Genomic DNA, 27137 nt, shown 5'->3' with positions numbered 1-27137 from the left:
AACTAAGGATTTCAGCTTTAACAGAATGTATAATTTAGTCTATTAAAAAAAAAACAATGTTTTAAGTGACAATTATGCTGGTCTCATGCCAAAAAATAATATACATTCTTGCCTACTTCACCCATATCTTATTTTTTCAAAGAACATGAGTGTGTAGTTCCAGTAGTTATAGCTACACCACTACATGGCAAAAAAAAAGTTATTAACTACAGAAAACACTACCTAGAGTTAAACTACCACTAAGCTACTGCAACAAATTCAATTACATGTTGTTCACTACTCCCCATCACTGTCTATTGGGGATCATGGTGAATAGCGAATCCACTTTAAACTCACCTCAACCTAAAGAAATCTCTGAGGGTCCACAATTGGTGTCGAGAATGCAGTTTGTGTGTGTGTGTGTGTGTCCATCCCCCCTCTCTGCCTTTTTGTGTATCCCTGGTCTTAGCACATCTGTGTGCTTAGGGGAAGACCTCCCACTGCGCTTTGGGCTAGTGAAGCTTAGCCTATAGCTGCTGAGGATGGGAAACCATTCCTGAATAAATTTGCCTACTGTCCAGCCTTATGAGTGACCTCTGACCTTTCAGAGAAAAGTTATTGAGGACACCACTGCACTCTCCCAGGCTGACCACTCAGAGGGGCTGGGAAAGTGCCCTGGTGGGGGAGGGGCCGGCTGAAGGGGGGGTCACACAAGAGAAAGCGAACGGGGTAGAGAGGTGGGGGTCTGTCATGAGTGGAGAGATTCCCTTCGAGTCCTATTCCCCACATCCACAAGTGTGGCCCTGATGCTTTGTTGTGACTCTGAGCTAGGTCCAAACAGAAGGCTTCAAACAGCACTATCCTACAATGTTTGTCCCCCATTCTTCTCCCCCCCCCTTTCTTTCACCCTGCATCGTTATATATTAGGCCCATATACTTATGGGTTTTCCTTTCTCTCACTGTCTCTTTACCTACTTTTTATATGCTCTTTTCTCAGTTTTTGTGAGCTCCGATATTCACTGTGGTGAGAATGCTACACTTCTTGACCAATTGCTACTTCTCATTAAAAACACTCGTTGATGAAGCATGGTTATAGGCTGAGAATTAAAGGATGGAATCAATATGTTGAACCAGTAAATACAGCAAAGAGAATGAGCTTAAAAGATGTGAGGCACTTGGAAGCTTTCAAGAGTGGCTACAACACGAGTGGAGCAGGTTCTGTTATCAGGAAACCCACTGGTAATACCTCAGTTCATTCACCACTAGTTACATTTTTCTCAATGCTATTGGTATGATGGTTTTATTGTTTAATCATTCTAATATCATGTCTTGGTCACTCCTTGGACCTTTTACATAATTGTAGATTAGGCCAAAAAAACAAAGAATGCATACTATTCTAGGAGATATGCAATGATTATCTTATGCATATCTACACTTTTGGTCTTTGAAATGCAGTGTGCTTACTTTGTATTCATTTCACATACATCCCAAACCAGATAATAAATAAAGTCCCAATAAATAAAAACATGTTCACACTTTCATGTTTCTGTAAGAGGCAGCTTTGTTTTAGCAGCAGCAGCAAAGCTACTATCCCAGAGTGCCGTCATAGCTTCATTGGCTCTGTCAAAGTCTCTTGTCAGTCTCATGTCTGGCAGGTTGTGTCCTTTGCTGGAGAAATTGAGCAAACCCTCCGTTTCCCAGTCTGTAATGCCGGTCTGCCTCCTGGTGGCAACAGTGGGGACTGTACATCCTCGTCAGTGAGCTGGGAGAGGAGAATGTCCACACTCTGCTCTAGAACCCCGCTGAGAATCTTCTGCTCCTCCTGAGAGAAGCGCCCCAAAACATGCCGGTTCACTAATGTTCCACCCGATGGTCTGCCAATCCCAACACGGAGTCTGGGCATCACCTGGAGGGCACAAGATAGAAAAGTACTATTCTATCTTGAGAAATAAATGTGTATTTTTACCCTGCTCTCACCCCCCCCACCCACCCACCACCAGTTCCCTTTGACAAACATGACATTGCGCTGGACTGTATAACACTTTCCCCAAATTTGTCAAAGGGAAACGTCATCTCTCATCACTCAATTCCTCCTAATGTTGGAAGGGAGAGTATTTGTCTGTGTGGAAAGCTACTTACATCTGTCTGCAGACACTCAACACAGGACCGCACACCATTGTGACCCCTGTCAATCAACAACATATAGAAGGAGCACAAAGTTGGGAGGATCACGTTGTCAGATAGCATCATTATTAATGCCGATAACTGGCAGGGAATCAACTCACCTGGCGCTCCCTCCTTGTTTCATAGCAAGCTTCCCAAGGGGCTTGTCCAAGTCGTCATGAACCAGGAGGATGTGCTCAGGCTTGATGCTGTATTTGACCGCTTGATCCAAGGTCATGAAAACAAAACAATATCATGAACAATTCATTTACAGTAGGAATAGCTCACTTTTGTCATAATTCCTCTGACAGTCAAAACTGAAAATTCATAAAATGTCAAAAGACATCAAGAAGACACAAGAATCCTCACCTGCTTTGGCCACGGATACACCGTTTATGTTCATCAGTAGTCGTGGTCGGAGAAGCACAATTTGGGTGTCCTGGATGTCAGATACGATGACCTCACCGGAAACGTGCCTATCGCCATGCCAGCTTTCAGCTAACCTCAGCCGGGCAGCAAGTGCTTCCAGCACAGCCATGCCCACACTGTGGCGCGAACCGTTCATTCCAGGGTTGCCCAGTCCCACAATCTGCACAAGGACAAGAAATACTTATTTTCTATCTTTGCATATTATATTTCTCTAAACGCCACTGGAGAGTGCAGTGATCTCCTCCCACAAGAATGGACTGATTTGTGTACATTTAGCCACACATTTGACCTGATATGAGGGTATTAACTAACAATAATAAAACATCCTGTCACATGCCCCGAATACAACAGGTCTAAGTGAACCTTACAGTGAAACGCTTACTTACAAGCCCTTAACCAACAATGCAATGCAAATAGCCATTTGATTAGCTTTTCAGGAGTCTTATGGCTAGGGGGTAGAAGCTGTTTAGAAGCCTCTTGGACCTAGACTTGGCCCTCCAGTACCGATTGCTGTGCGGTAGCAAGATCTGAACGCCGACTGCGAGCCAGGCCTAATTGCCCAACATCAGTGCTAATGCTCTTAAGCTGAATGGAAGCAAGTCCCTGCAGCAATGTTCCAACATCTAGTGGAAAGCCTTCCCAGAAGAGTGGAGGCTGTCAAATACACTATATATACAAAAGTATGTGGACAGGTGTATAAAATCGAGCACACAGCCATGCAATCACCATAGACAAACATTGGCAGTAGAATGGCCTTACTGAAGAGCTCAGTGACTCATTGTGGCACAGTCATAGGATGCCACCTTTCCAACTAGTCAGTTCAACAAATTTCTGCCCTGCTAGAGCTGCTCCGGTCAACTGTAAGTGCTGTTATTGTGAGGTGGAAATGTGTAGGAGCTACAGCTGTTCAGCCGCAAAGTAGTAGCCACACAAGCTCACAGAACAGGACTGCCGAGTGCTAAAGCGTGTAGTGTGTAAAAATCGTCTGTCCTCAGTTGCAACACTCACTACCGAGTTCCAAACTGCCTCTCGAAGCAACATCAGCACAAGAACTGTTAGTCAGGAGCTTTATGAAATGGGTTTCCATGGCCAAGCAGCCGCACACAAGCCTAAGATCACAATGTGCAATGCTAAGCGTCGGCTGGAGTGGTGTAAAGCTCACAGCCATTGGACTCTGGAGCAGTGAAAACACGTTCTCTGGAGTAATGAATCACGCTTCACCATCTAGTAGTTCGACGGAACAATCTGGGTTTGGCGGATGCCAGGAGAATGCTAACTGCCCCAATGCATAGTGCCAACTGTAAAGTTTGGTGGAGGAGGAATAATGGTCTGGGGCTGTTTTTCATGGTTCGGGCTAGGCCCCTTAGTTCCAGTGAAGGGAAATCTTAATGCTACAGCATACAATGAATGACATTCTAGACAATTCTGTGCTTCCAACTTTGTGGCAACAGTTTGGGGAAGGCCCTTTCCTGTTTCAGCATGGCAATGCCCCCGTGCACAAAGCGAGGTCCATACAGAAATGGTTTGTTGAGATCTGTGTGGAAGAACTTGACTGGTCTGCACAGAGCCCTGACCTGCAGCTGAAGGTGGCACAACCAGTTATTGAGTGTAAGGGGGCAATTACTTTTTCACACAGGGGCGACAGGTAGCCTACTGGTTAGAGCGTTGGGCCAGTAACCGAAAGGTTACTAGATTGAATCCCCGAGCTGACAAGGTAAAAATCTGTCGTTCTGCCCCTGAACAAGGCAGTTAACCCACTGTTCCTAGGCCGTCATTGTAAATAAGAATTTGTTCTTAACTAGTTAAATATAAAGGTGGTGATAGCTAGTAGGCTAAGGCAGGGTTTCCCAAACTCAGTCCTGGGGCCCCCCCTGGGTGCACGTTTTGGTTTTTGCCCTAGCACTACACAGCTGATAATCAAAGCTTGATGATGAGTTGGTTATTTGAAGAAAAAAAAAAACGGGCACCCGGGGGGGGGGGGGGGGGGGGGGGGAGACCGAGTTGGGTTAAGGTACCTAACGTCCTCCTCTCCTCTCACCTCCTGTTGACTGGGTGAGCGAGAGGTGGATTGTCTGCATCTGGCCAGGATTATTGTTATACCCAATGAGTGGCTGGACCCACACTTTTATAGGCTTTGCCTGGGGACAAAAAAGGATGTCATAATGGCATTGACATGATCTATTTACTTTGCAATAGAAACAGTGTTCTGTTTCTTTGGCCAACCCAATACACCCTGGTAGAAGAAAAAATATCACTCAGGGATTTAACTAGTCTAGTCATGACAAAATATAGCCCAGTTTTCTCAAACTCAACTCTGGACCTCGAAGACATTTCCACTGCTTTAAAAAAAATTGTTCCTCTCTAATCAGGATCTAGACCTGGGACACTATATGGGTGCAATTAATTATCAGGATTTCAAAGGAGACTACGTGAATCAGGCCTTCATGGTTGAATTGCTGCAAAGAAACTACTACTAAATGACACAAATAATAAGAAGAGACTTGCTTGAGCCAAGAAACACGAGCAATGGACATTAATCTGGTGGTCTGATGAGTCCAAATTTGAGATTTTTGGTTCCAACCTCTGTGTCTTGTGAGACACAGAGTGGGTGAACGTATTGTCTGCATGTGTGGTTCCCACTGTAAAGCATGGAGGAGGAGGTGTGATGGTACTTTACTGGTGACACTGTCTGTGATTTATTTAGAATTCAAGGCACACTTATCCAGCATGGTTACCACAGCATTCTGCAGTGATATGCCATCCCATCTGGTTTGCGCTTAGTGGGACTATCATTTGTTTTTCAACAGGACAATGACCCAAAACCCACCTCCAGGCTGTGTAAGGGCTATTTGACCAAGAAGGAGAGTGATGGAGTGCTGCATCAGATTAAGAAATAATAGTACATATTTTGACTAGGTAAGCCACTACATTTAATTTCCATTTAGATAAATTGTAATAAGAATTTTAGCAAATATTTATAAACAGTTAATAATGCGATGTTTGCAAACTGTAGGCTAATGTGAACAACATCATGTACAGCATCTGATGCGCCCTACTGACACACTGTCCGCTGTGGTACTACATTGTCGCCTACAACGTTACGAGCATTGTTACATTACTATATTGTAGTGATTGGCTGCTATGCCAACAGCAACATTGTAACTAGTAGTAGGCCTACGATTATTACATATCAAACTCTGTGAGCAAGACAAGTGGTTGCAGTGCACTAGACCAGAAGACATTTGTGCAGCAATGTCTTTCCTGAATATTTCACTTACCAGCCTCCGAAGAGCATTCGTGTGGACTCCTGCTCCAATGTCCATTATTGGTGCAAAGGGTTCAGTCAGCAACGCTCGGTTTATCAGTTTCGATAAAAGTCGTCTCATTGTAACAAAGTTCAACAGCGTCTTGAAAAACTGTGACACACAATACCAAAGTTTACCAGCAACAGTGACGTGTCTCATGAGTGCAAAAAAGGGAACGTCATAAACACTTGAATCTTCATAACTTCATTGTTGTGTTAATAGCCTACTGTCTGTGACCATCAACATCTCAAATTAAATAATGTACTCCTGACATTTTACTTCAGTTATAAACAAACCTATTTGAAATTGTGAAAACAAAATAAGAAACGTTGGAAAAGAGTAAATATTTTACTGAACTAGACCTGCCATGCAACTTCGACATTAGTCAAAGAGACTGGTGGCCAGAAAAGTGAGAGGGTTCATTGTGACCAACGTCTGGTCTTTTTAAGCGTACCGCCACCTAGCTACGAGGTTTATACATGCACGTATACACGCCTACACGCTCATAGAAAATGCACAGTGTAATAGTGATTTTTTTACATTTCAGCCTTGTGTAATTTTATGTACTGGAATTATATTTCACTTCTAGGCCATTGAAACAAATGATGATGATGATGATGATGCCTACATGAGGTAAATCAAAAAAAGTTCAACAAAATGTTGCACCAAAATCCTATTTTTTGTCTGGAAAATGCTTTTCTTGATCACAAACCTAAATTGACTGGCTCTTTTATCTGAATATGAAGTTACATCAGTTTATTGATGACAATGTATTGTGACACAAGGGTTATAATTTGTTCAGGTTGTGTCTGGAGGGATAGACCACGTGCACATTGGAGTTCTCACATCTAGAGTTCTTCTGTCTCAGGGGTCTGTCTCAACGGGGTAGCAGGGTATGGCATCAGGGACAGGCTGGCATCTCTCCACCACGGCATTGATCTCCCCCACCTTCACACCATCATAAGTCCCTGTGATGGTGGTCCAGTGGGTGTCACCGTTATGGTAGGTTCGGCTCAGCCTACCCGTGAAGGGGATGTCGGCGGTCATCTTCCTGCCCTCCATCTGCACGGCACAGGAGTGGTTGGGAGGGACCAGCAGCACCACAGAGATGGAGTGGCTGATAGACTCCACCATGGTGGTTCCCTCTGAGAAGCTCACCGTCTGCTCCTTGGTGAAGTCCACGGTGCCTGGGCTGATAATGGGCACCTTGGCCGTCATGGTGGTGGAGCTGTTGTGGCTCTCCCTGCCGATGTCCCAGGTCTTCTCCACACTGCTGGTCTTCTCCAGCAAGACCTTCTTCTCCACACTGCTGCACTCCAGGTTGGTGACCCTGACAAACTGCATGGCCTCAGGAGGGTGGTTGAACAACTCGATCTGGTCGATGGCGTACTCCACGTGAGAGATGTGCTGGCTGTAGGTGTCCCTGTTGATGGCCAGGACCTGGTATCTCTTGTACCAGTACTCATCGCCCTCCCAAGGCAGGAAGAAGGCTTTATGTTGGATCACAACCTTTCCCAGACCGTATTTGTTCTTGCCGACGTATATCTCAACACCTTGGCAGGTCTTGACAGCATGTTGGGGGACAGCACCGTATTCCTCTTCGATCCACTCCACAAACTCAAAGTTGTCCACATTGACCAGGACTTCGAACTTGGAGGATGAATGCTCCTTGTCAGCGTAGGGGTACTGGCAGAAACTGCCTTTGCTTGCGGTATAGAAGCCAGCTTCGCAGTTGACTTTGCAGATGTAGTCATGTCGTTCGGTGTAACCGTTGTAGATGCCCACAGCACCATTAGGGAGGGACCCTTCCCATTTAACCCATTTAAGGTTGGCGTTCTCCCCATACATAAACAGGGAATCGGGCAACTGGGGCTCTAGATCTGAGGTCTCTGTCAGTGTGGATGGACTGTGGATGTCCAGATCAGGGACCACATCTTCCAGCAGAGGGTTGAGCCAGGGCTCTGTGATGAGGTACAGAAAGCAAAGGTCATAGGTTGCAATGAAGTATCTTTTGTGGAGTTGAAATCTGATGTATTTGGATTCATTCACTCATTATTGATGAGTTAGTTAAGAAGCTGAGAATAAAAATGGGGCTTCTAGAGAAAAAGGTCCTGCCTCTCGCTGAATAGTAGAAAGCAGATTATTCGGTCAACATTCCTATTGGTCCTAGACTATGGCAACATTATCTATTTGAGCGCAACTGCCACTTCATTAAAGCCATTAGATTCAGTTTAGCATAGCCCACTGAGCTTTATTACCAGTGGCAATTTTAGTAATTACTGTATTCTCTACCAGAAAGTTGGTTGGTCCTCTTTGATGTCATGTAGGTTGATACATTGCTATGTTTTCATTTATAAAGCCCTTTTATAAAAAGTCCCACTCTACAGAACATCTTTACTAAACTTTAGACATACGAGTTACCACGCCCGGGATGGTTAACTCTGGAAATGTCTTTGGTCTCTACTGAGTTAGATAAATCAGCTACTAGTTTTCTTGCAGCTTATTTGTGGAACAATCTTCAACATGTTCTTAAATTTGATGTTTTGGTGCCTCTTTTGTATTTATATTTTGTATTTATATTGATGTGTGAATTTTCTGTAATTTATGTAATTCAGAGCTCATCTGTAAAATAGACCTTGGTCTCAGTATGACTCCCTGATAAAATAAAGGTGAAATAAATCAAATAAATACAATTCTTTAGATTGGTTGTCACGGTCTTCCTCCTCTTCATCTGAAGAGGAGAGGCGAGAAGGATCGGAGGACCAAAATGCGGCGTCGTTTGTGTTCATCTTGATATTTAATAAAGAAAACACTGAACACTGAAACACACAATACAAAAACAATAAATGAAATAACGACCGTGACGCTAATGAGAACTGTGCTGACACAAGCAATCAACATAGACAATCACCCGCAAACAAACAGTGAAACCCAGGCTACCTAAGTATGATTCTCAATCAGAGACAACTAATGACACCTGAACTGATTGAGAACCATTCTAGGCCGAAACATACAAATCCCAAAATCATAGAAAAACAAACATAGACTGCCCACCCCAACTCACGCCCTGACCATACTAAATAATGACAAAACAATGGAAATAAAGGTCAGAACGTGACATTGGTAGAGAATATTCAGACAAAATGTTTACACTCTGAGACCCAATTGAAGGTTTTTGATCAACGTGTTTGTGTAATAGGCTGTAATACAGGGGAGAGTGGTGGGAGGAGCTATAGCAGGACGAGCTCTTTGTAATGACTGGAATGGAATTAATGGAACAGAGTCTAACATGTGTAGTTTCCAAATGTTTGATACCGTTCCACTTATTCCATTCCAGCCATTAAACTGAGCCTGTCCTCTTATAGCTCCTCCCCCCAGCCGCCTCTGGTGTAATATAATCAGACTCACTGCTTGGTGCATCCTGCCCCTCCTCCAGCTGAGAGGTGTAGAGCAGGGGGTCAGAGAGGAAGACTGGGCTGCAGAGCTGCAGCACTGCCAGGATGACCAGGAAAGTCAGCCTCATCTAGCAACAAGCGTGCACACACACACACACACACACACACACACACACACACACACACACACACACACACACACACACACACACACACACACACACACACACACACACACACACACACACCACAGTCACATCAGTTTACCTATCTCAGATGACATTAGCAGAGTGCTACCCTGTGCATTTTTAACATTCACCACCTTCAATCTGGAAAATGCTCAGTGTTCCTTGTTGCTGGCATTTCCATATAAATATCCATGCGTTCCCCCATCTACAGTATTTCAAACACTTCATTGAATATACTTCAGTATATTGCTGATGGACTGAATACATTAAGATGCTCATTTGTAGGTCTTGCCTATTATTTACTAAAGAGAATTGGCTTCTGAAATCACAAAAAAACTGCCTCTCCAGCTTAGTAAAAAAATCCAACATTTGAAATGGCATTGATTGTTTTATGTTCCATGAAGCAGATGCACAATACAGTAAATCGTGATATTAGTATTCAGCACAGAACTAACAGTAATAGAACATGTTATACACATAGGTTGATGTAAAGAAGCTGTGTTACCTTGACAGGTTCTTCCTCCAGTGGCGTGATCTGCAGCCCCTTGCTACGTTTTAAACCTCCCTGCAGGATAATTGCCCCCAATAAAGTAGCCAGTGCTACAGTGAGTGGCCCCATGCCCATTGGTCTAGTACTCTTACTATATAAGAGTCCTCTGCTGCTGCTTCCGCCCCATTACTTTTGGTGTACAGTGCTTATTGTTTAGTGATTCAAAAAGTAAAGTGAAGGACACTGCACTAAACAGATACAACTAGAGAAAAAACATTCAAGAGGGAGCTGGTCAACACAAAACAGATCTCCAACATGCCACAAACAAGGGGCAGCTACGCAAGGAGAGACAACACCAAAAAGGCCCAACCACCACTCACCCCTACCCACACTGCACCGACATATGTGGCTGCCGGATCGGCCTCTACAGCCACCTAAAGACCCGCAAATAGAAGACCTCATTGAGGACAGTCATACTCAACTCGAGTGATCGCCGATGATGATGATAATAATAATTTGACTATGTCGTTTTGGTACTCTTGCAGTGGTTGTGTAAGTAATGCTTGAGAGGATACCTTTCCACCCCATTACAGCAGTCAATATGAGCTTTTATATCACTGGACAGGATCTACCGGGAATCACGTACAATATCTAAGAACAAAATCACATTGCATAAGAATGGCTTTGGTATTGTGACGCAAGTGAGGTTGTTCTTGGTAAGCAAAGACAAAGAACCCAGTGGTAATATCCTTTAGAGTCCTCCGTTATCGATTATTTCAGAGACGATCGCCATTATCACAATAACTATTACCTCGCTGCAACACAGAGATAATATTGTTGACCCTGTCCGGATGAAGGCCAAAAACGTGGAATTGCTCTGATTGGTAAAACCTACTGATGATCACAAGGGTCAAGGCCATCTCTATAAGTCCTTGAACAGATAGCTATTATCAATTCCATTATCATGGTAGATTGAAAAGACTCAATGTTCCTCTGCAGATAATAAAATAGGACAGACAGTGTAAAGGTCTTTACATTGATAGAATATGTCTTTGATCATTCATTATCACCGCACTTTTCGACACATTTATATCAATTACACATGAACTGCTCTTCTGGGACAATAAAGATTTATTGAAAGAAATCATGCTATTATGCTCACAACTTAATAGTGCTTCCTAATCAAATGATGGAAAGGCCATGTTTGTGCTGTGTCTGTGTATCATTTCACAGGACTGGAGGTCACTGAGATAAGGCTGTCTGATATTTCAGGACAGTCTGCGCAGTTCTAGAACCTTTTTATCTTTGTTAGCTTAATCAGGTTAATAATCCTCATCTTATCTTCAATATATCTGTTCTTCCCTACTGGTAAGATGATGGGATGCACAACAACAAGAAAAGTGCATAACAACAAGCAGCTCCTGAACTATGTCCAATGTGGATTATTTTGTCATCGTGTAGATTGTCATAGTGGGATGTTGACTGTCAAGGACGAGAGAGAGAGAGAGACAGAGACAGAGGGAGAGAGACAGTGAGAGAGAGAGAGAGAGAGAGAGAGAGAGAGAGAGAGAAATAATGCATAAAAGAGAGAGAGAAAGACTGGCTTACATTTCAGATGATTATAATAATGAAACAATAATACAAATGAAAAGAAGAGAAAGTGACACCTCCACATTCCTCCTCTTTCTTCTACCATGCCAGTCCATGACAGCCATGAGAGAGTTAAGAGTGAGTGTTGTAATTTATGAGTGTCATAAAGGAGCTATATAAGCCTGGAGAACCAACAGGTTCACTGCTCCCTGGGGGAACACTGTGAGGTTGTGTGCATTTAGGACACTATTTCACTATTTTAAATTATACAGTGTGTTGCTGTTCAATGGAGCCTACATCAAAACTGGCAGAAACAATAAGGAATGGGAGTTTGACAGCAATGTCATGTTGAGTTAATGTAAATTTGTGTAACATTATAGTTACAACTATAGTCCTTGAATGTTTCCTAATATTCCTCCTTTCCCTGGTCTTTCTCAGATGAAGCTGCCGGTCTTGGTGGTCATCTCACTGCTGCACCTGGGACAGTCCTGTGCCCAGTCTGCAGACCCCCCTCCACGCAGCCTCCGGGACATACTGTAGTGAGGAAGAGCTCCCTGAGACGGAAGGGTAAATTAAACTACATTTGTATACTTCTCTAATTTGATATACTCCTTTTATTCAGTCAATCCCTGCTTTTGACCTCTTAGAAAGGAAAACAGAAAACATTCAAAAGGTCATTCAATGCAAGTTGTTTCAACGCAACAAAAGTAGGTGCATATTGTGACATTGTTTTATTCTGTCTTCTAGTGTCCCTCTTGAACCCAGTGCCGGAAGATACGGTCCCCCCCACTGAACAGTATAGGTCCAGTCCAGGCCCCACTGACCCCTCCTGAGTTTGAGGACGAACAGAAGCCTGCTCCATTCATGTTCGGGGACAATGTCATGGGGTGGCAGGTAGCCTAGTGGTTAGAGTGTTGGACCAGGAACTGAAAGTTTGCTAGATCGAAATCCCGAGCTGACAAGGTCAAAGTCAGTTGTTCTGCCCCTAAACAAGGCCGTTGACCCACTGTTCCTAGGCTGTCATTGAAAATAAGAATTTGTTCTTAACTGACTTGCCTAGTTAAATAAATGTAAAATATTTTTTTTTATATAGCTCAACTTGCAGTGGCTGAGCTGGAATGGTTCTCTCCTCACTGTAGCTGTGGGCATCTACAACAGCTACACCGAACACACAGACTACATCTGCAATTATAACTGCGAAGCCGGCTTCTACACAAGGGGCCTTACTGCCAATACCCCTACGGTGACAGAGAGTACTACGTTCCAGATCCTGACCAACAGGGACCACTTTGAATATGTGGAGTGAAAAGAGGACTCACCTGGCTCGGTGCCCAAAGACTCGGTGCCCAAAGACTGGCTTGGGAAGGTGGTCCCCAGTTCGAGGCCTTCTTCCTGCCCTGGGAGGGTGATGAGTGCTGGTACAAGAGCTACCAGGTCCTGACCATCAACAGGGACGCCTACAGCCAGCACATCTTCCACGTCAAGTACGGCATCGATGAGGTGGAAATATTCCACTACCCACAAGACCCTACAGTTCAACAGGGGCACCACTATGGTGGAAGCCCACAGCCACTCTGTGTCTGTGGAGCTCAACATAACACCCAACCACTCCTGTAATGTGTACATGGAAGGCCGCAAGTTCACTGCAGACATTCCCTTCACAGCCAGGCTAAGCCGTACATATGGCAACGGAGAGGCCCTGTGGACCTCTATCTCTGGGGTGTACAATGCGGTTCAGATCGGGGAGATCCGGGCCGTGGTGGACCGCTGTGAGCCTGTCATAGACGCCAAGCCCTGTCATTAAGACTAATATCATCCAAACTAATTCTAAATCTAAATCTACATACATCTACACTCACACTGTAAGTATACAGTCTGCTGTATACTGTATGTCACAATCTATATTATCAAGTACTCCCTAGGTTATACCAACACGGATTAATGTGACACATGTAGCACATTTTACACAAGTATTGTACAGTTTGTGGTTCCTGGCCAGGTGTAAACTACAAAGCAATGGAAAAACTGACTACTGTGATTATTGCGTTCAATTTTTTTTTCACAATTTATGTCTAATGAATTAAATGACAGAAAATACAGAACGTGCCTGTTTTGAAATGTATGCTCTCAAAAAATAAATGTGTACATATATTGCACTTTGTAATTTAATTCCTTTTTATTGCCTTTTTATCTGCAGCATGGACCCATATTGGAGTTTCTTCAATCACTTGTGCAATTTTCACAAGTATGTGGTATATTTTCACAACTCTAAGCATGGCTCATGTTTCAAAACTAAACACATTTTCAATTGACCGAGTACAACCAACTGATTCCCACTTGTTCACTGCACCAAATCACTCATTCAATTTGAATACATATTCAATCTAAGTATCTGCTTTTCAAAATGCAATATTCACTTTACTTTTGATATGATGTTCTTGTAATGTGTTAACAACACAATTAACTATCATTTAATCAAATTGCTCAAAACTGATAACTACTGAACCAAAATGATGTAGTGCCTTGTTAACATATATAGTTCTAAAACTACTGAACACTGTACATTTCTAAATTTGTATCTCATAAATGTATGAATTTGACATCAATTTATGTTGGAAGGTAAAAACAAATCATACAGTGCCTTTGCAAAGTATTCGGCCCCCTTGAACTTTGCGACCTTTTGCCACATTTCAGGCTTCAAACATAAAGATATAAAACTGTATTTTTTTGTGAAGAATCAACAACAAGTGGGACACAATCATGAAGTGGAACGACATTTATTGGATATTTCAAACTTTTTTAACAAATCAAAAACTGAAAAATTGGGCGTGCAAAATGATTCAGCCCCCTTAAGTTAATACTTTGTAGCGCCACCTTTTCCTGCGATTACAGCTGTAAGTCGCTTGGGGTATGTCTCTATCAGTTTTGCACATCGAGAGACTGACATTTTTTCCCATTCCTCCTTGCAAAACAGCTCGAGCTCAGTGAGGTTGGATGGAGAGCATTTGTGAACAGCAGTTTTCAGTTCTTTCCACAGATTCTCGATTGGATTCAGGTCTGGACTTTGACTTGGCCATTCTAACACCTGGATATGTTTATTTTTGAACCATTCCATTGTAGATTTTGCTTTATGTTTTGGATCATTGTCTTGTTGGAAGACAAATCTCCGTCCCAGTCTCAGGTATTTTGCAGACTCCATCAGGTTTTCTTCCAGAATGGTCCTGTATTTGGCTCCATCCATCTTCCCATCAATTTTAACCATCTTCCCTGTCCCCGCTGAAGAAAACAGGCCCAAACCATGATGCTGCCACCACCATGTTTGACAGTGGGGATGGTGTGTTCAGGGTGATGAGCTTTGTTGCTTTTACGCCAAACATAACGTTTTGCATTGTTGCCAAAAAGTTCAATTTTGGTTTCATCTGACCAGAGCACCTTCTTCCACATGTTTGGTGTGTCTCCCAGGTGGCTTGTGGCAAACTTTAAACAACACTTTTTATGGATATCTTTAAGAAATGGCTTTCTTCTTGCCACTCTTCCATAAAGGCCAGATTTGTGCAATATACGACAGATTGTTGTCCTATGGACAGAGTCTCCCACCTCAGCTGTAAATCTCTGCAGTTCATCCAGAGTGATCATGGGCCTCTTGGCTGCATCTCTGATCAGTCTTCTCCTTGTATGAGCTGAAAGTTTAGAGGGACGGCCAGGTCTTGGTAGATTTGCAGTGGTCTGATACTCCTTCCATTTCAATATTATCGCTTGCACAGTGCTCCTTGGGATGTTTAAAGCTTGGGAAATCTTTTTGTATCCAAATCCGGCTTTAAACTTCTTCACAACAGTATCTCGGACCTGCCTGGTGTGTTCCTTGTTCTTCATGATGCTCTCTGCGCTTTTAACGGACCTCTGAGACTATCACAGTGCAGGTGCATTTATACGGAGACTTGATTACACACAGGTGGATTGTATTTATCATCATTAGTCATTTAGGTCAACATTGGATCATTCAGAGATCCTCACTGAACTTCTGGAGAGAGTTTGCTGCACTGAAAGTAAAGGGGCTGAATAATTTTGCACGTCCAATTTTTCAGTTTTTGATTTGTTAAAAAAGTTTGAAATATCCAATAAATGTCGTTCCACTTCATGATTGTGTCCCACTTGTTGTTGATTCTTCACAAAAAATACAGTTTTATATCTTTATGTTTGAAGCCTGAAATGTGGCAAAAGGTCGCGAAGTTCAAGGGGGCCGAATACTTTCGCAATGCACTGTGTATGGATGTGTCTGTAAATACTCCATCATCATTCTCTATCAGCCAGTGTGGACAAAGTGGAAATAGTCTTTGTGCTTGTGCTACTATTTGGAATTATAGTGTAGTGTACAATGCACTGCTGAAATACATGGGTTGTATATAACAATATCAAATCAAATCAAATCAAATTTTATTTGTCACATACACAATATATTCCACTCATCTGAATTCCATTGATACACTGTACGCAGATAAATTTCAAGCAGAAAGACAGGAGACACCTTATCAGTTGACAAGTCAATTAAAAAAAGGGTGATTTGGCATACTTTACCGTGCTAAGATTTTACAGTAGCCAACTGCTTTACAATACTCCTATTTCTGATGATTTGTGTGTACTATATAAGTGTGTACTATATAAGGATTATGAAACTGTTAGACTGTCAAACAGTATTTCTCAACATGCTCACAATTTGCCATTGGATAGAAATTATATCAGATAAATAGTCAAATACTGTATGGAAAATGATATTACCATGTACTATTCTTTCTTTTCAGCACTTCAAAAAGAACGGCTTTGAAATGTTTATGTTGTGTTTTTTGCTATTGGATAAAATGGTGAATGAATTCATGTTTTTTTTGCACAATCAAAGATTCTGAACATAAGATAGGGGGCATTACATTTGTTTTCAGTTTAGAGTTTTGTAGTCAGACTTATGAAAATATACCACATCTGAAAAATGTGCCAAAGAAAAAACTTTATTTGTGGTCTCATAACAGCTCATAACATTGCCTCCATTGCCATTACTATAATAGAACAGTAGGAGGCAGCAACAGCAAAGCAACGGCTTTCAGAGAGAAGGAGTAGACCTGTGTGTGTGTGTGTGTGTGTGTGTGTGTGTGTGTGTGTGTGTGTGTGTGTGTGTGTGTGTGTGCGTACGTGCGTGCGTGCTTGGATGTGTGCGTGTGTGTGTGCATGTGTGTTTATATGGTTGTGTGTGATTGAAAAAAACTTTATTTTTGGTCACATAACAGCTCATAACATTGCCTCCATTGCCATTACTATAATAGAACAGTAAGGGGCAGCAACAGCAAAACAACGGCTTTCAGAGAGGAGGAGTAGACCTGTGTGTGTGTGTGTGTGTGTGTGTTTTGAAGTTTGTGTGTGTGTGAGTGTGTGTGCATGTGTGTGCGTGTGAGTGCGTGCGTGCGTGCGTGCTTGGAAGTGTGTGTGTGTGTGTGTGTATGTGTGTTTTGAAGTTTGTGTGTGTGTGAGTGTGTGTGTGTGTGCGTGCGTGCTTGGAAGTGTGTGTGTGCGTGCGTGTGGGCTTGGAAGTGTGTGTGTGTGTATCCTCTCCAAAGAGACCTGACTGTCTTCGTTCATTCTATTACAGTATCAATAAGCACTAACTTTTTACTGCGACCACATGCTATGTCTGAGAAGAGAGGTGGATCAGGGTTCTACATGAAAGCTGTGTATTCAGCTGCCCCCCATCACAATGTTGCTATTGACAGTTAATGACAGTTATAGACTATTAGTGCTTTCTTAGAGATGGTCCAGTAGAGAGGACTGGGATTGTTGTTAATGTGACGGCCAGTCTCTGTCTCTCAGTATAAAACCTCTAGTCTAGAGGAGTAGACCTGCAGCCTCCCTTCACTGTGACTGCACTTACCAGTGAGATGAATAAAATATGTTCTACTGTATGCCCTCTGTTCTCCCTCTCTCTCATGGCTGAGATGAGACGCTCCAGTAATTCTCCTTCATGTGAAATAATGGCCAAGGTGTGCTCTGTATCACTCTGCATCCTCTCCCCTCATTGATTGTGTAAGGGGGGGCCAGGTCTGGACTCTGCAGTCGTTGGAATGGGAACGATGCTGTGATTCAGATGTGTGCTGCTTGTGTGACGTAATGCTACCACTGTAACTCAGAACTATAGATTTGAGGTGATTCCTGATAAGAGGGCACTCTCAATCCTTTTGAAATGGATACTTTTTTGTATTTTCAAGATTTTCTAAAGATCAGAATGTAGATTGGAGTATTTCTCAATAAACTCAAAGTTGTTTTGGAATTGACTCGTGTCTTGCTCTAACACTCTTTTAGTTTCCTATGTGAATCTCTGTCCATCAACTAGTAGTGTGGTCTGATAGGCCAGATAAAGCTCCAAAATAGGTGACATAGGTGAGTGAACACTTTCAGCTGGATGACCATATAATTGTGTGCAGGGTGGCAGGGACAAGGCAGAAGGCTTCTTCAGACTTCTTCATTACTGTATAACTTATAAAGCCATGCTAGTTTTAATGAGACCATAACAGTAGCTCTGAATGATCCAAGTGCCCATGGATTTCATTTAGCTTGATATTTAGCGAACATGACAGAAGCTTAAGCAAGGGGCAATAGCAGTACACAAGTAGACTACAAATGCATGCTGGGGCAGGCATGCCCTGAGCTTGTGAAGTGAGCGCTACTAGAGAAACACTACTACTGGAGCGAAATTGGAAGTGGGCGAGAAGGCGGACGCTCCAGCCATTGGGAATCTCGCTCCATCCTCCAGTCAGATTGGGCACGCTCCGGTCTTTGCTCCACTCCAGCTCCGCTCAGCTCACATACTCTGGTCCCTCTCAATACATACACACACAAACTCGCACACACACACACATAAGTAAGTACATAGCAAAGTATAGAATGGTGTATGTAAGCCATAGAAAGCATGTTATTGGTACTGAGATGTATGTAGTGGTGATCGAGGCTGTGTACTATAGGCCCGGTGCTTTTAAGCTCTATACCCTTTAATAGACTTCCAGTTCCTCCTCTCCAAAGAAAGGTTACTCCTGGGATGCTTTCTGATGTGCTTCAATGGATACTGGCCTGAATTCTTTGAAAAAGCCTCTTCTCAAAGTGGGGTCGCAGAACAACTTGGAGGAATGCACCCTCAAACAAAAACATTTTGATTCATTATTTATCTCTTGTTGGTTCCTAGTTACAGTGGCTTGCGAAATTATTCACCCCTTTGCATTTTTCCTATTTCGTTGCCTTACAACCTGGAAATAAAATAGATTTTTGGGGGGTTTGTATCATTTGATTTACTCAACATGCCTACCACTTTAAAGATGCAAAATAATTTTTATTGAGAAACCAACAAGAAATAAGATAAAAATACTGAAAACTTGAGTGTGCATAACTATTCACCTCCCCAAAGGCAATACATTGTAGAGCCACCTTTTGCAACAATTACAGCTGCAAGTCTCTTGGGGTATGTCTCTATTAGCTTGGCACATCTAGCCACTGGGATTTTTGCCCATTCTTCAAGGCAAAACTGCTCCAGCTCTTTCAAGTTGGATGGGTTCCGCTGGTGTGCAGCAATCTTCAAGTCATACCACAGATTCTCAATTGGATTGAGGTCTGGGCTTTGACTAGGCCATTCCAAGACATTTAAATGTTTCCCCTTAAACCACTCAAGTGTTGCTTTAGCAGTATGCTTTGTGTCATTGTCCTGCTGGAAGGTGAACCGCCGTCCCAGTCTCAAATCTCTGGAAGATTGAAACAGGTTTCCCTCAAGTATTTACCTGTATTTAGCGCCATCCATCATTCTTTCAATTCTGACCAGTTTCCCAGTCCCTGCCGATGAAAAACATCCCCACAGCATGATGCTTCCACCACCATGCTTCACTGTGGGGATGATCCTCGGGGTGATGAGGTGTTGGGTTTGCACCAGACATAGTGTTTTCCTTGATGGCCAAAAAGCTCAATTTTAGTCTCATCTGACTAGAGTACCTTCTTCCATATGTTTGGGGAGTCTCCCCAAACCAAATGTGTTCGCTTATTTTTTTCTTTAAGCATTGCCGTTTTTCTGGCCACTCTTCCATAAAGCCCAGCTCTGTAGAGTGTACGGCTTAAATTGGTTCTATGGAAAGATATTCCAATCTCCGCTGTGGAGCTTTGCTGCTCCTTCGGCCCTCTCTTGGCAGGTTTGTTGTGGTGCCATATTCTTTCCTTTTTTGTATAATGGATTTAATGGTGCTCTGTGGGATGTTCAAAGTTTCAGATATTTTTTTATAACCCAACCCTGATCTGTACTTCTCCACAACTTTGTCCCTGACCTGTTTGGAGAGCTCCTTGGTCTTCATGGTGCCACTTGCTTCGTGGTACCCCTTGCTTAGTGGTGTTGCAGACTCTGGGGCTTTTCAGAACAGGTTTATATTTACTGAGATCATGTGACAGATCATGTGACACTTAGATTGCACACAGGTGGACTTTATTTAACTAATTATGTGACTTATGAAGGTAATTGTTTGCACCAGGTCTTATTTAGGGGCTTCATAGCAGAGGGGGTGACTACATATGCACGCACCACTTTTCTGTTCTTTAAGTTTTTTTTTAAATTTCACTTCACCAATTTGGACTATTTTGTGTCCATTACATGAAATCCAAATAAAAATCAATTAAATTACAGGTTGTAATGCAACAAAATAGGAAAATGCCAAGGGGGATGAATACTTTTGCAAGAAACTGTATGTGCTCTGAGTGGGTTTGGGGTATTTGTAATCAGTTGGGACATTGATGGTATAGTAGATTGACTAAATTCATCTAGCTCGGCATGTAACTCATGGATTCAAAAGCTGTGTTTGTTCATCTGGCTGTTATGGTACATGTGTTTCAAAAGCATGCATTTCGCCCATTTCTGTTCCAGCTTGTTTACAGTATATCATCAATTATATAGTAAAAACTACAAACCAACAGGCACACTGTATTTAGGGTTGCTTTGTTAGTACGTATTCTTTAAGTAAGTGAGGGTCAAATGTCATTGTCCTGCTCGAAGTGAAGTTCTCCAAGGCCATTCAGGGTGAAGTCAGAGACAGCGCACTTGCAGTGTTGAATTTACTCCAGTCAGTGAATTGAAACTGTTGACCCAAAACGGAAAAGCATGTTGAGTGGTCCTGAAGATGAAGACCTAGAAAATGACTGGAAACAAATGAAAAGAAGGAAGGAAAAAAGAACACCACCCTTATCCCCAAAGACAGGCAGAAGACAGGCTCTTACTTTGTTTTGTCTAAAGGTGAGGGTGTTTTTCTAATGTCCACGAGCTGAGAGATGTTTGAATGAATCCAGGCTCTGAACCCTCATACCCAGACCCATTGGTGACGCATGGAGCGGGAGCTAAGTGGTAGCCTCGCGTGCATTCTGACATCAGAGGCAGTAACTCGAGGCTAACTCTATATATTTTATAAACATTGTGGTTTGGGGTTTTGGGGGCAGCTATGAGGTTTGGTAGAGAGCCGCGACTAAGGCTAATGCACTGGATCCTTCTAACATCACATTTTCTTGCCTGCAGCACTTTTGGCGAATTCAGCTAAAGTCTTATACACCCACAATACTGAAACCTTCACACTAAAGGCACTGTCTAGCCAAGATTCTGACCTTTAATGGACTTACTCCTATCCCCCTGAAGGTAACAACAAGATAAAGATCTCTAAGAACTTCCAGCAGGTCAGTGTTGGTCCCTGAACTTCTTATATTGAACTTTCTAAGGCACTAGTTGACATCTGTATGGATTCAGTCAATCAGGAAAATGTACATAGCAAACATACAATGGGTTGCAGGTATAGTAGTGCTTAAAAACGTTGGGCCAGAAACCGAAAGGTCACTGGTTCGAATCACTGAACCGACTAGCTGAAAAATCTGTCAATGTGCCCTTGAGCAAGGCACCTAGCCCTATTTATTCCTGAAACTTTGTCTAGGTAAGATCATCTGCTAAATGACTAAAATGTAATGTAATAAAACATAATGGCCTATTTTCCAAATCTATACATCAATGCACCAGTAAAATCAACCCATGGAGATTTCAGATAGAAGTACAGTGGGGCAAAAAAGTATTTAGTCAGCCACCAATTGTGCAAGTTCTCCCACTTAAAAAGATGAGAGAGGCCTGTCATTTTTATCATAGGTACACTTCAACTATGACAGACAAAATGAGGGAATAAAATCCAGAAAATCACATTGTAGGATTTTTAATGAATTTATTTGCCAATTATGGTGGAAAATAAGTATTTGGTCAATAACAAAAGTTGATCTCAATATTTTGTTATATACCCTTTGTTGGCAATGACAGAGGTCAAACGTTTTCTGTAAGTCTTCACAAGGTTTTCACACACGGTTGCTAGTATTTTGGCCCATTCCTCCATTCAGATCTCCTCTAGAGCAGTGATGTTTTGGGGCTGTTGCTGGGCAACACGGACTTTCAACTCCCTCCAAAGATTTTCTATGGGGTTGAGATCTGGAGACTGGCTAGGCCACTCCAGGACCTTGAAATGCTTCTTACGAAGCCACTCCTTCATTGGTGTGTTTGGGATCATTGTCATGCTGAAAGATCCAGCCACGTTTCATCTTCAATGCCCTTGCTGATGGAAGGAGGTTTTCACTCAAAATCTCACGATACATGGCCCCATTCATTCTTTCCTTTACACGGATCAGTTGTCCTGGTCCCTTTGCAGAAAAACAGCCCCAAAGCATGATGTTTCCACCCCCATGCTTCACAGTAGGTATGGTGTCCTTTGGATGCAACTCAGCATTCTTTGTCCTCCAAACACGACGAGTTGAGTTTTCACCAAAACGTTATATTTTGGTTTCATCTGACCCTATGACATTCTCCCATTCTTCTTCTGGATCATCCAAATGCTCTCTAGCAAACTTCAGACGGGCCTGGACATGTACTGGCTTAAGCAGGGGGACACGTCTGGCACTGCAGGATTTGAGTCCCTGGCGGCGTAGTGTGTTACTGATGCTAGGCGTTGTTACTTTGGTCCCAGCTCTCTGCAGGTCATTCACTAGGTCCCCCCGTGTGGTTCTGGGATTTTTGCTCACCGTTCTTGTGATCATTTTGACCCCACGGGGTGAGATCTTGTGTGGAGCCCCAGATCGAGGGAGATTATCAGTGGTCTTGTATGTCTTCCATTTCCTAATAATTGCTCCCACAGTTGATTTCTTCAAACCAAGCTGCTTACCTATTGCAGATTCAGTCTTCCCAGCCTGGTGCAGATCTACAATTTTGTTTCTGGTGTCCTTTGACAGCTCTTTGGTCTTGGCCATAGTGGAGTTTTGACTGTTTGAGGTTGTGGACAGGTGTCTTTTATACTGATAACAAGTTCAAACAAGTGTCATTAATACAGGTAACGAGTGGAGGACAGAGGAGCCTCTTAAAGAAGAAGTTACAGGTCTGTGAGAGCCAGAAATCTCGCTTGTTTGTAGGTGACCAAATACTTATTTTCCACCATAATTAGCAAATAAATTCATTAAAAATCCTACAATGTGATTTTCTGGATTTTGTTTCTAATTTTGTCTGTCATAGTAGAAGTGTACCTATGATGAAAATTACAGGTCTCTCTCATCTTTTTAAGTGGGAGAACTTGCACAATTGGTGGCTGACTAAATACTTTTTTTGCCCCACTGTATATGACCTCTCTCTTCAAAGACCTACAGTTCCTTCAGAAAGTATTCACACCCCTTTACTTTTTCCAAAAAATGTTGTGTTACAAAGTGGGATTCAAATGGATTTAATTGTCAAATTTTGTCAACGATATACACAAAATACTCTGTAATGTCAAAGTGGAAGAAGAATTCTCACATTTGTAGCAAATGTAATATATCTTCATTAGATAAGTATTCAACCCTCTGAGTCAATACATGTTAGGATCACCTTTGGCAGCGATTACAGCTTTCAGAGTCCTTCAGGGTAAATCTCTAAGAGCTTTGCACACCTAGATTGCACAATATTTGCAAATTATTATTTAAAAAATTCTTCAAGCTCTTTCAAATTTTTCGTAGATCCTTGCCAGACAGACATTTTCAAATCTTGACATAGATGTTCAAGCCGACTTAACTCAAAACTGTAACTAGGCCACTCATCTTGGTAAGCAACTCCAGTGTATATTTGACCTTGTGTTTTAGGTTATTGTCCTGCTGAAAGGTGAATTTGTCTCCCAGTGTCTGGTGGAGAACAGACTGAACCAGGTTTGTATGTTCTACGTTCAAGTTTCTTTTCGAAATAAACACCTCATTTATTTTGACTATTTTTCATAATATAAGTGGAAGGTAGGCAATACCTCAATAGCAGCAGATACATTTTCAACAACTCAATGATTCAACTTTTACATGTAAAATGGTACTTTGGGAATGCTACAATACCAGAAGTCAATAGAGTCTCAACATTATCAACGGAGTAGAGAAGGTTGTGAGGTGTGAGTGTGTATTTGAATTATTTATTTGGTTGATAAATGTATTTATATTTTATTGAAATATATTCCAATATGCCATTTGTCCATATGCCTCATGCATTGGTTATCTGGATGTTAATCTGTCACAAAGCTGCAGTTTGTAGAGGCTGCCTTGGGCTTCTTAGTCAACATCTACCAGTCCCAGGAGCTCCTCTCATTCAGTCATTCAGTATGAGTGATCAGGTGGGAGGGGCAGTCATTACCCAGAGGAAAGTTTTATGAGCCCCCGGTGTCCATAGACTCAGCACCGCAGCTCCGCAAATCAAAAAGCTGCCACAGGGAGAGGGTTCAGTGTAGGGTTCTGTCAAGCCCATATTGAGCACCCACTATCTATTATGATGGATTATGCATAAGTGTTTATTGCTATAATTATGGAAAATAACCCTCAAGTGCAGCAGCACAGATGCACAGGGAGGCGATGGATTGAAGCATCCTGCTTTCAGCTGTGTTTGTAGGCTACTCTTCTGTAGCAAGCCTGCTGTAGCTCTTGTCTCTTGTATGAGAATTCAGAGATGCTTTGGGTTTAAAATCGTGTTGTACATGTCACTCTTAATGAGCCCATGCTTGTACAACCACAGCAGTGCTGTGGAACAGGGAACTTGTCAGAATGAGAGATGCAGGAAGCACAATAACAGTTGGTGGGTATCATCATACCAAGCCACACTCAGCATTCACCAGCTTGTTCATGCCTTTCTATCTTTCTTCTCCATTTTAGTAAGTTAGGTAAGTCACGCATAAATATGAGCTTTGGAATGACACAAACCCAGATGGAGGGAGCTCTTTTGAACCTCACATTTTCATAGGCAGCGGAGAAAGGAAATCATAAGGAAACAATGTAGTTTGAGAAAGAGTAATGTAAAAAATAGTGAGACTGATAGTTTGCATTGAACAATTTAACAGTTTTACAAACCTTCGAAAAAAGGCTTAAGTCAAAATGGTCAAACTGGCTCTCTATAGAAGTAACATTCCACAAGCAACTCCAGCCTCCTATTTCAGATTGAGTGAACAGCCATTGATACTGTGTAGCTATTAAATTCAGAGGAGACGGTTAGTTAGTGAACCACATAGTAGACAGGGTTGCTATCTGTCAACTGAACTTGTTAGGTGAACTTGACAACAAGTGTCCCAATGTACGACATTACCGATTGAATCAGTGCTAAGTAGATGACAACACTGGAGCCACGTTTGGGGTATTGAACTGTTAACAGCACAGCCAACAGTATCAGACATGCAATCAAATAAAAGGGAAGGGGAAGAGAGGGGGTGGGGGAGAGAGGGAGGGGTATGGGGTGGATAGATGTCCGAACATGGAGGGCTATTCGCAAGTACAGACAGATGAGGAGGAGAGGAAAAAAGGAGGGAAAGGAAGTCAAGTGAACAGTAAGAGACTAGTTTCTTTATTTAATGTTAGGGTTGAATTCATTAGGGCAGGAGTAGAAAAGCGTTCCTTGACTGGAAATGGCTGACAAATTCTGAACACAGACCCCTTGATTGGTTGCCTGCTTGCCCTGACCCCTGACCCTCAAAGCAGTGTATTTATTGTATTTGTTTATTTGACAGGGACCATGTTCATCAGATTTTAGTATCGGCAGTCTCTGCATGCCTACACTGTTCTAACATGTCAAATCATATCGCTGAAACCAAGGCCTAAGACACTATACAGTTATACATCTCCAACACACCTGAATGGAAGACAAACCAGAACAGAAAAAGAAGGAAAATAACCCAACCATCATCGCACCACATCTCCACTAATAAATATTACACAACCTTGTCTGTATAATACAGTGGAATCTCAGCCTCCTTCAACATCTGAATAATTAATGCAATAAAATCAGTTTTTTCGCTTCCCTCATTTTCTTGGCTGTACTGGTAGCAGTGGGGAACAGGACTTCAGAGCCAGGCAAAGAGCTGGAAGTTGGTGGAGGAGAAAGCGACTGAAGGATGTGTGTGTGTGTGTGTGTGGGGGGGGGGGGGGGGGGGGGGGGTCATTATAGAAACAGGTTAGATAATACTTGTGGAAAATAAGTCCATAACTCAGTGCTTGTCAAGGCTGACAATTTGATGAATTGCATAGTCAATATCAGACTCCATGATGGCAGTGTTTGCTGCTTTCTCTGCTACTGAGATCATTACAAAGTTCAAATCAAGTTCAAATCATTACAGATATTGAAGGGTTTCTATGATTAATAATCATAAGGGATTTGGTATTTATATATTTTTTGTAAATGTTTCACTACTGTACTAAGGTGGACTTTCCTATTTTTGTAGCCCACAACTCTTCCAGTGGCTCTAATAACTGTTCAACTCATGGCAATTTTTTTCTGGGAAACCGACCAAGGATGCTTTAATCAATTACATGCTACTCCATATCGTTGTCTGGCAAGAACGATGACAGTAGATATACGGTTATTCTATCGTGAAAGTCAACTGTATGCCCTTCAGTAAAAGCGCGACGACTCACCGCTGCTTTGCCACATGGCCACATTTCGTCAGATCAGCAGAGACAATAAATGCGCGCGTGGAGGTCCGCTGTCACGCTCAGGTGCAATACAGAGGGGACCGGACAGGACAACGGGCTCGGAAAATATAATAAAAACGTTGTATCCACTGTACCAATCACCAATCTTTTTTTATAATTTTGGGGAGACATTTTTCTTATTATTTTTTTGCCAGGATAAGGCCACACATTACATTAGGAATGTAACGAGGGTTTTTTCTTTGCATATAGATATTTGGAGTAATGTGTTTTGCATCATTAGTGTCAGTCTTCAGCGTCCCCCTATCAAATGTTGACTACATGATAGAATTGAGCGGGAAGGAGAAAGGTAATTTGGGAGCGCGGGAAACAATTCAGCTGGCAATACCATCGTATAAGCGTCCAAATAAACAGAGCAATTTGTAGGACTACTTCAGTAATCTTCAAATTGTGCTTGCAAGGACCTATCTTTTTTAAACTCCCTTTAACGCCTTTTCGAAGTGAAGACAGATGGAGATAAACTTGGGAAATTGTGATGGGAATTTAATTGAAGTGTTTGGTTTCTTTTAGATTCGACACGTTTTTTCCAAGGAAATACGTGCTTTACCAC

The 27137-nt window shown here is 42.3% G+C and overlaps 2 protein-coding genes and 1 pseudogene across 2 annotated transcripts; 1 reads left to right on the top strand and 2 right to left on the bottom strand.

Moving 5' to 3' along the window:
* Positions 1 to 1260: 1260 nt before the first annotated feature.
* On the bottom strand, positions 1261 to 6482 carry LOC110525453 (putative peptidyl-tRNA hydrolase). The gene is made up of 5 exons (XM_021605577.3): positions 5850 to 6482; positions 2512 to 2731; positions 2265 to 2364; positions 2119 to 2164; positions 1261 to 1885 (listed from the first exon to the last, which is right to left on the bottom strand). The coding sequence occupies exons 1-5, from the start codon at positions 6033 to 6035 to the stop codon at positions 1622 to 1624; spliced, it is 816 nt and encodes a 271-aa protein (XP_021461252.3). The 5' UTR covers positions 6036 to 6482; the 3' UTR covers positions 1261 to 1621.
* Positions 6483 to 6604: 122 nt separating this feature from the next.
* LOC110525452 (natterin-3-like) lies at positions 6605 to 10568 on the bottom strand. Its single transcript, XM_021605576.3, has 3 exons — positions 9965 to 10568; positions 9285 to 9399; positions 6605 to 7837 (listed from the first exon to the last, which is right to left on the bottom strand). Exons 1-3 carry the CDS (start codon positions 10082 to 10084, stop codon positions 6741 to 6743), a joined length of 1332 nt encoding a protein of 443 aa, XP_021461251.3. The 5' UTR covers positions 10085 to 10568; the 3' UTR covers positions 6605 to 6740.
* A 1199-nt stretch (positions 10569 to 11767) lies between these two features.
* On the top strand, positions 11768 to 13564 carry LOC149982791 (natterin-4-like; annotated as a pseudogene).
* Positions 13565 to 27137: the final 13573 nt, after the last annotated feature.

This window comes from Oncorhynchus mykiss, chromosome 6 (genome assembly GCF_057628025.1).
Source record: "Oncorhynchus mykiss isolate SJ-2025 chromosome 6, ASM5762802v1, whole genome shotgun sequence".
Taxonomy (NCBI): domain Eukaryota; kingdom Metazoa; phylum Chordata; class Actinopteri; order Salmoniformes; family Salmonidae; genus Oncorhynchus; species Oncorhynchus mykiss.
This window is presented reverse-complemented; position numbering and strand designations above follow the sequence as displayed.

What these genes read in the sequence shown, in the direction of transcription:
- LOC110525453 (XM_021605577.3), bottom strand. Translation starts at nt 6,035, where the DNA reads ATGAGACACGTCACTGTTGCTGGTAAACTTTGGTATTGTGTGTCACAG. An exon ending in CGAATGCTCTTCGGAGGCTG is followed by an intron (nt 2,732 to 5,849) that starts GTAAGTGAAATA and finishes GTCCTTGTGCAG; the next exon opens with ATTGTGGGACTGGGCAACCC. An exon ending in AAACAAGGAGGGAGCGCCAG is followed by an intron (nt 2,165 to 2,264) that starts GTGAGTTGATTC and finishes GTTGATTGACAG; the next exon opens with GGGTCACAATGGTGTGCGGT.
- LOC110525452 (XM_021605576.3), bottom strand. Translation starts at nt 10,084, where the DNA reads ATGGGCATGGGGCCACTCACTGTAGCACTGGCTACTTTATTGGGGGCA. An exon ending in TGGAGGAAGAACCTGTCAAG is followed by an intron (nt 9,400 to 9,964) that starts GTAACACAGCTT and finishes GCTTGTTGCTAG; the next exon opens with ATGAGGCTGACTTTCCTGGT. An exon ending in GGGGCAGGATGCACCAAGCA is followed by an intron (nt 7,838 to 9,284) that starts GTGAGTCTGATT and finishes ACCTCATCACAG; the next exon opens with AGCCCTGGCTCAACCCTCTG.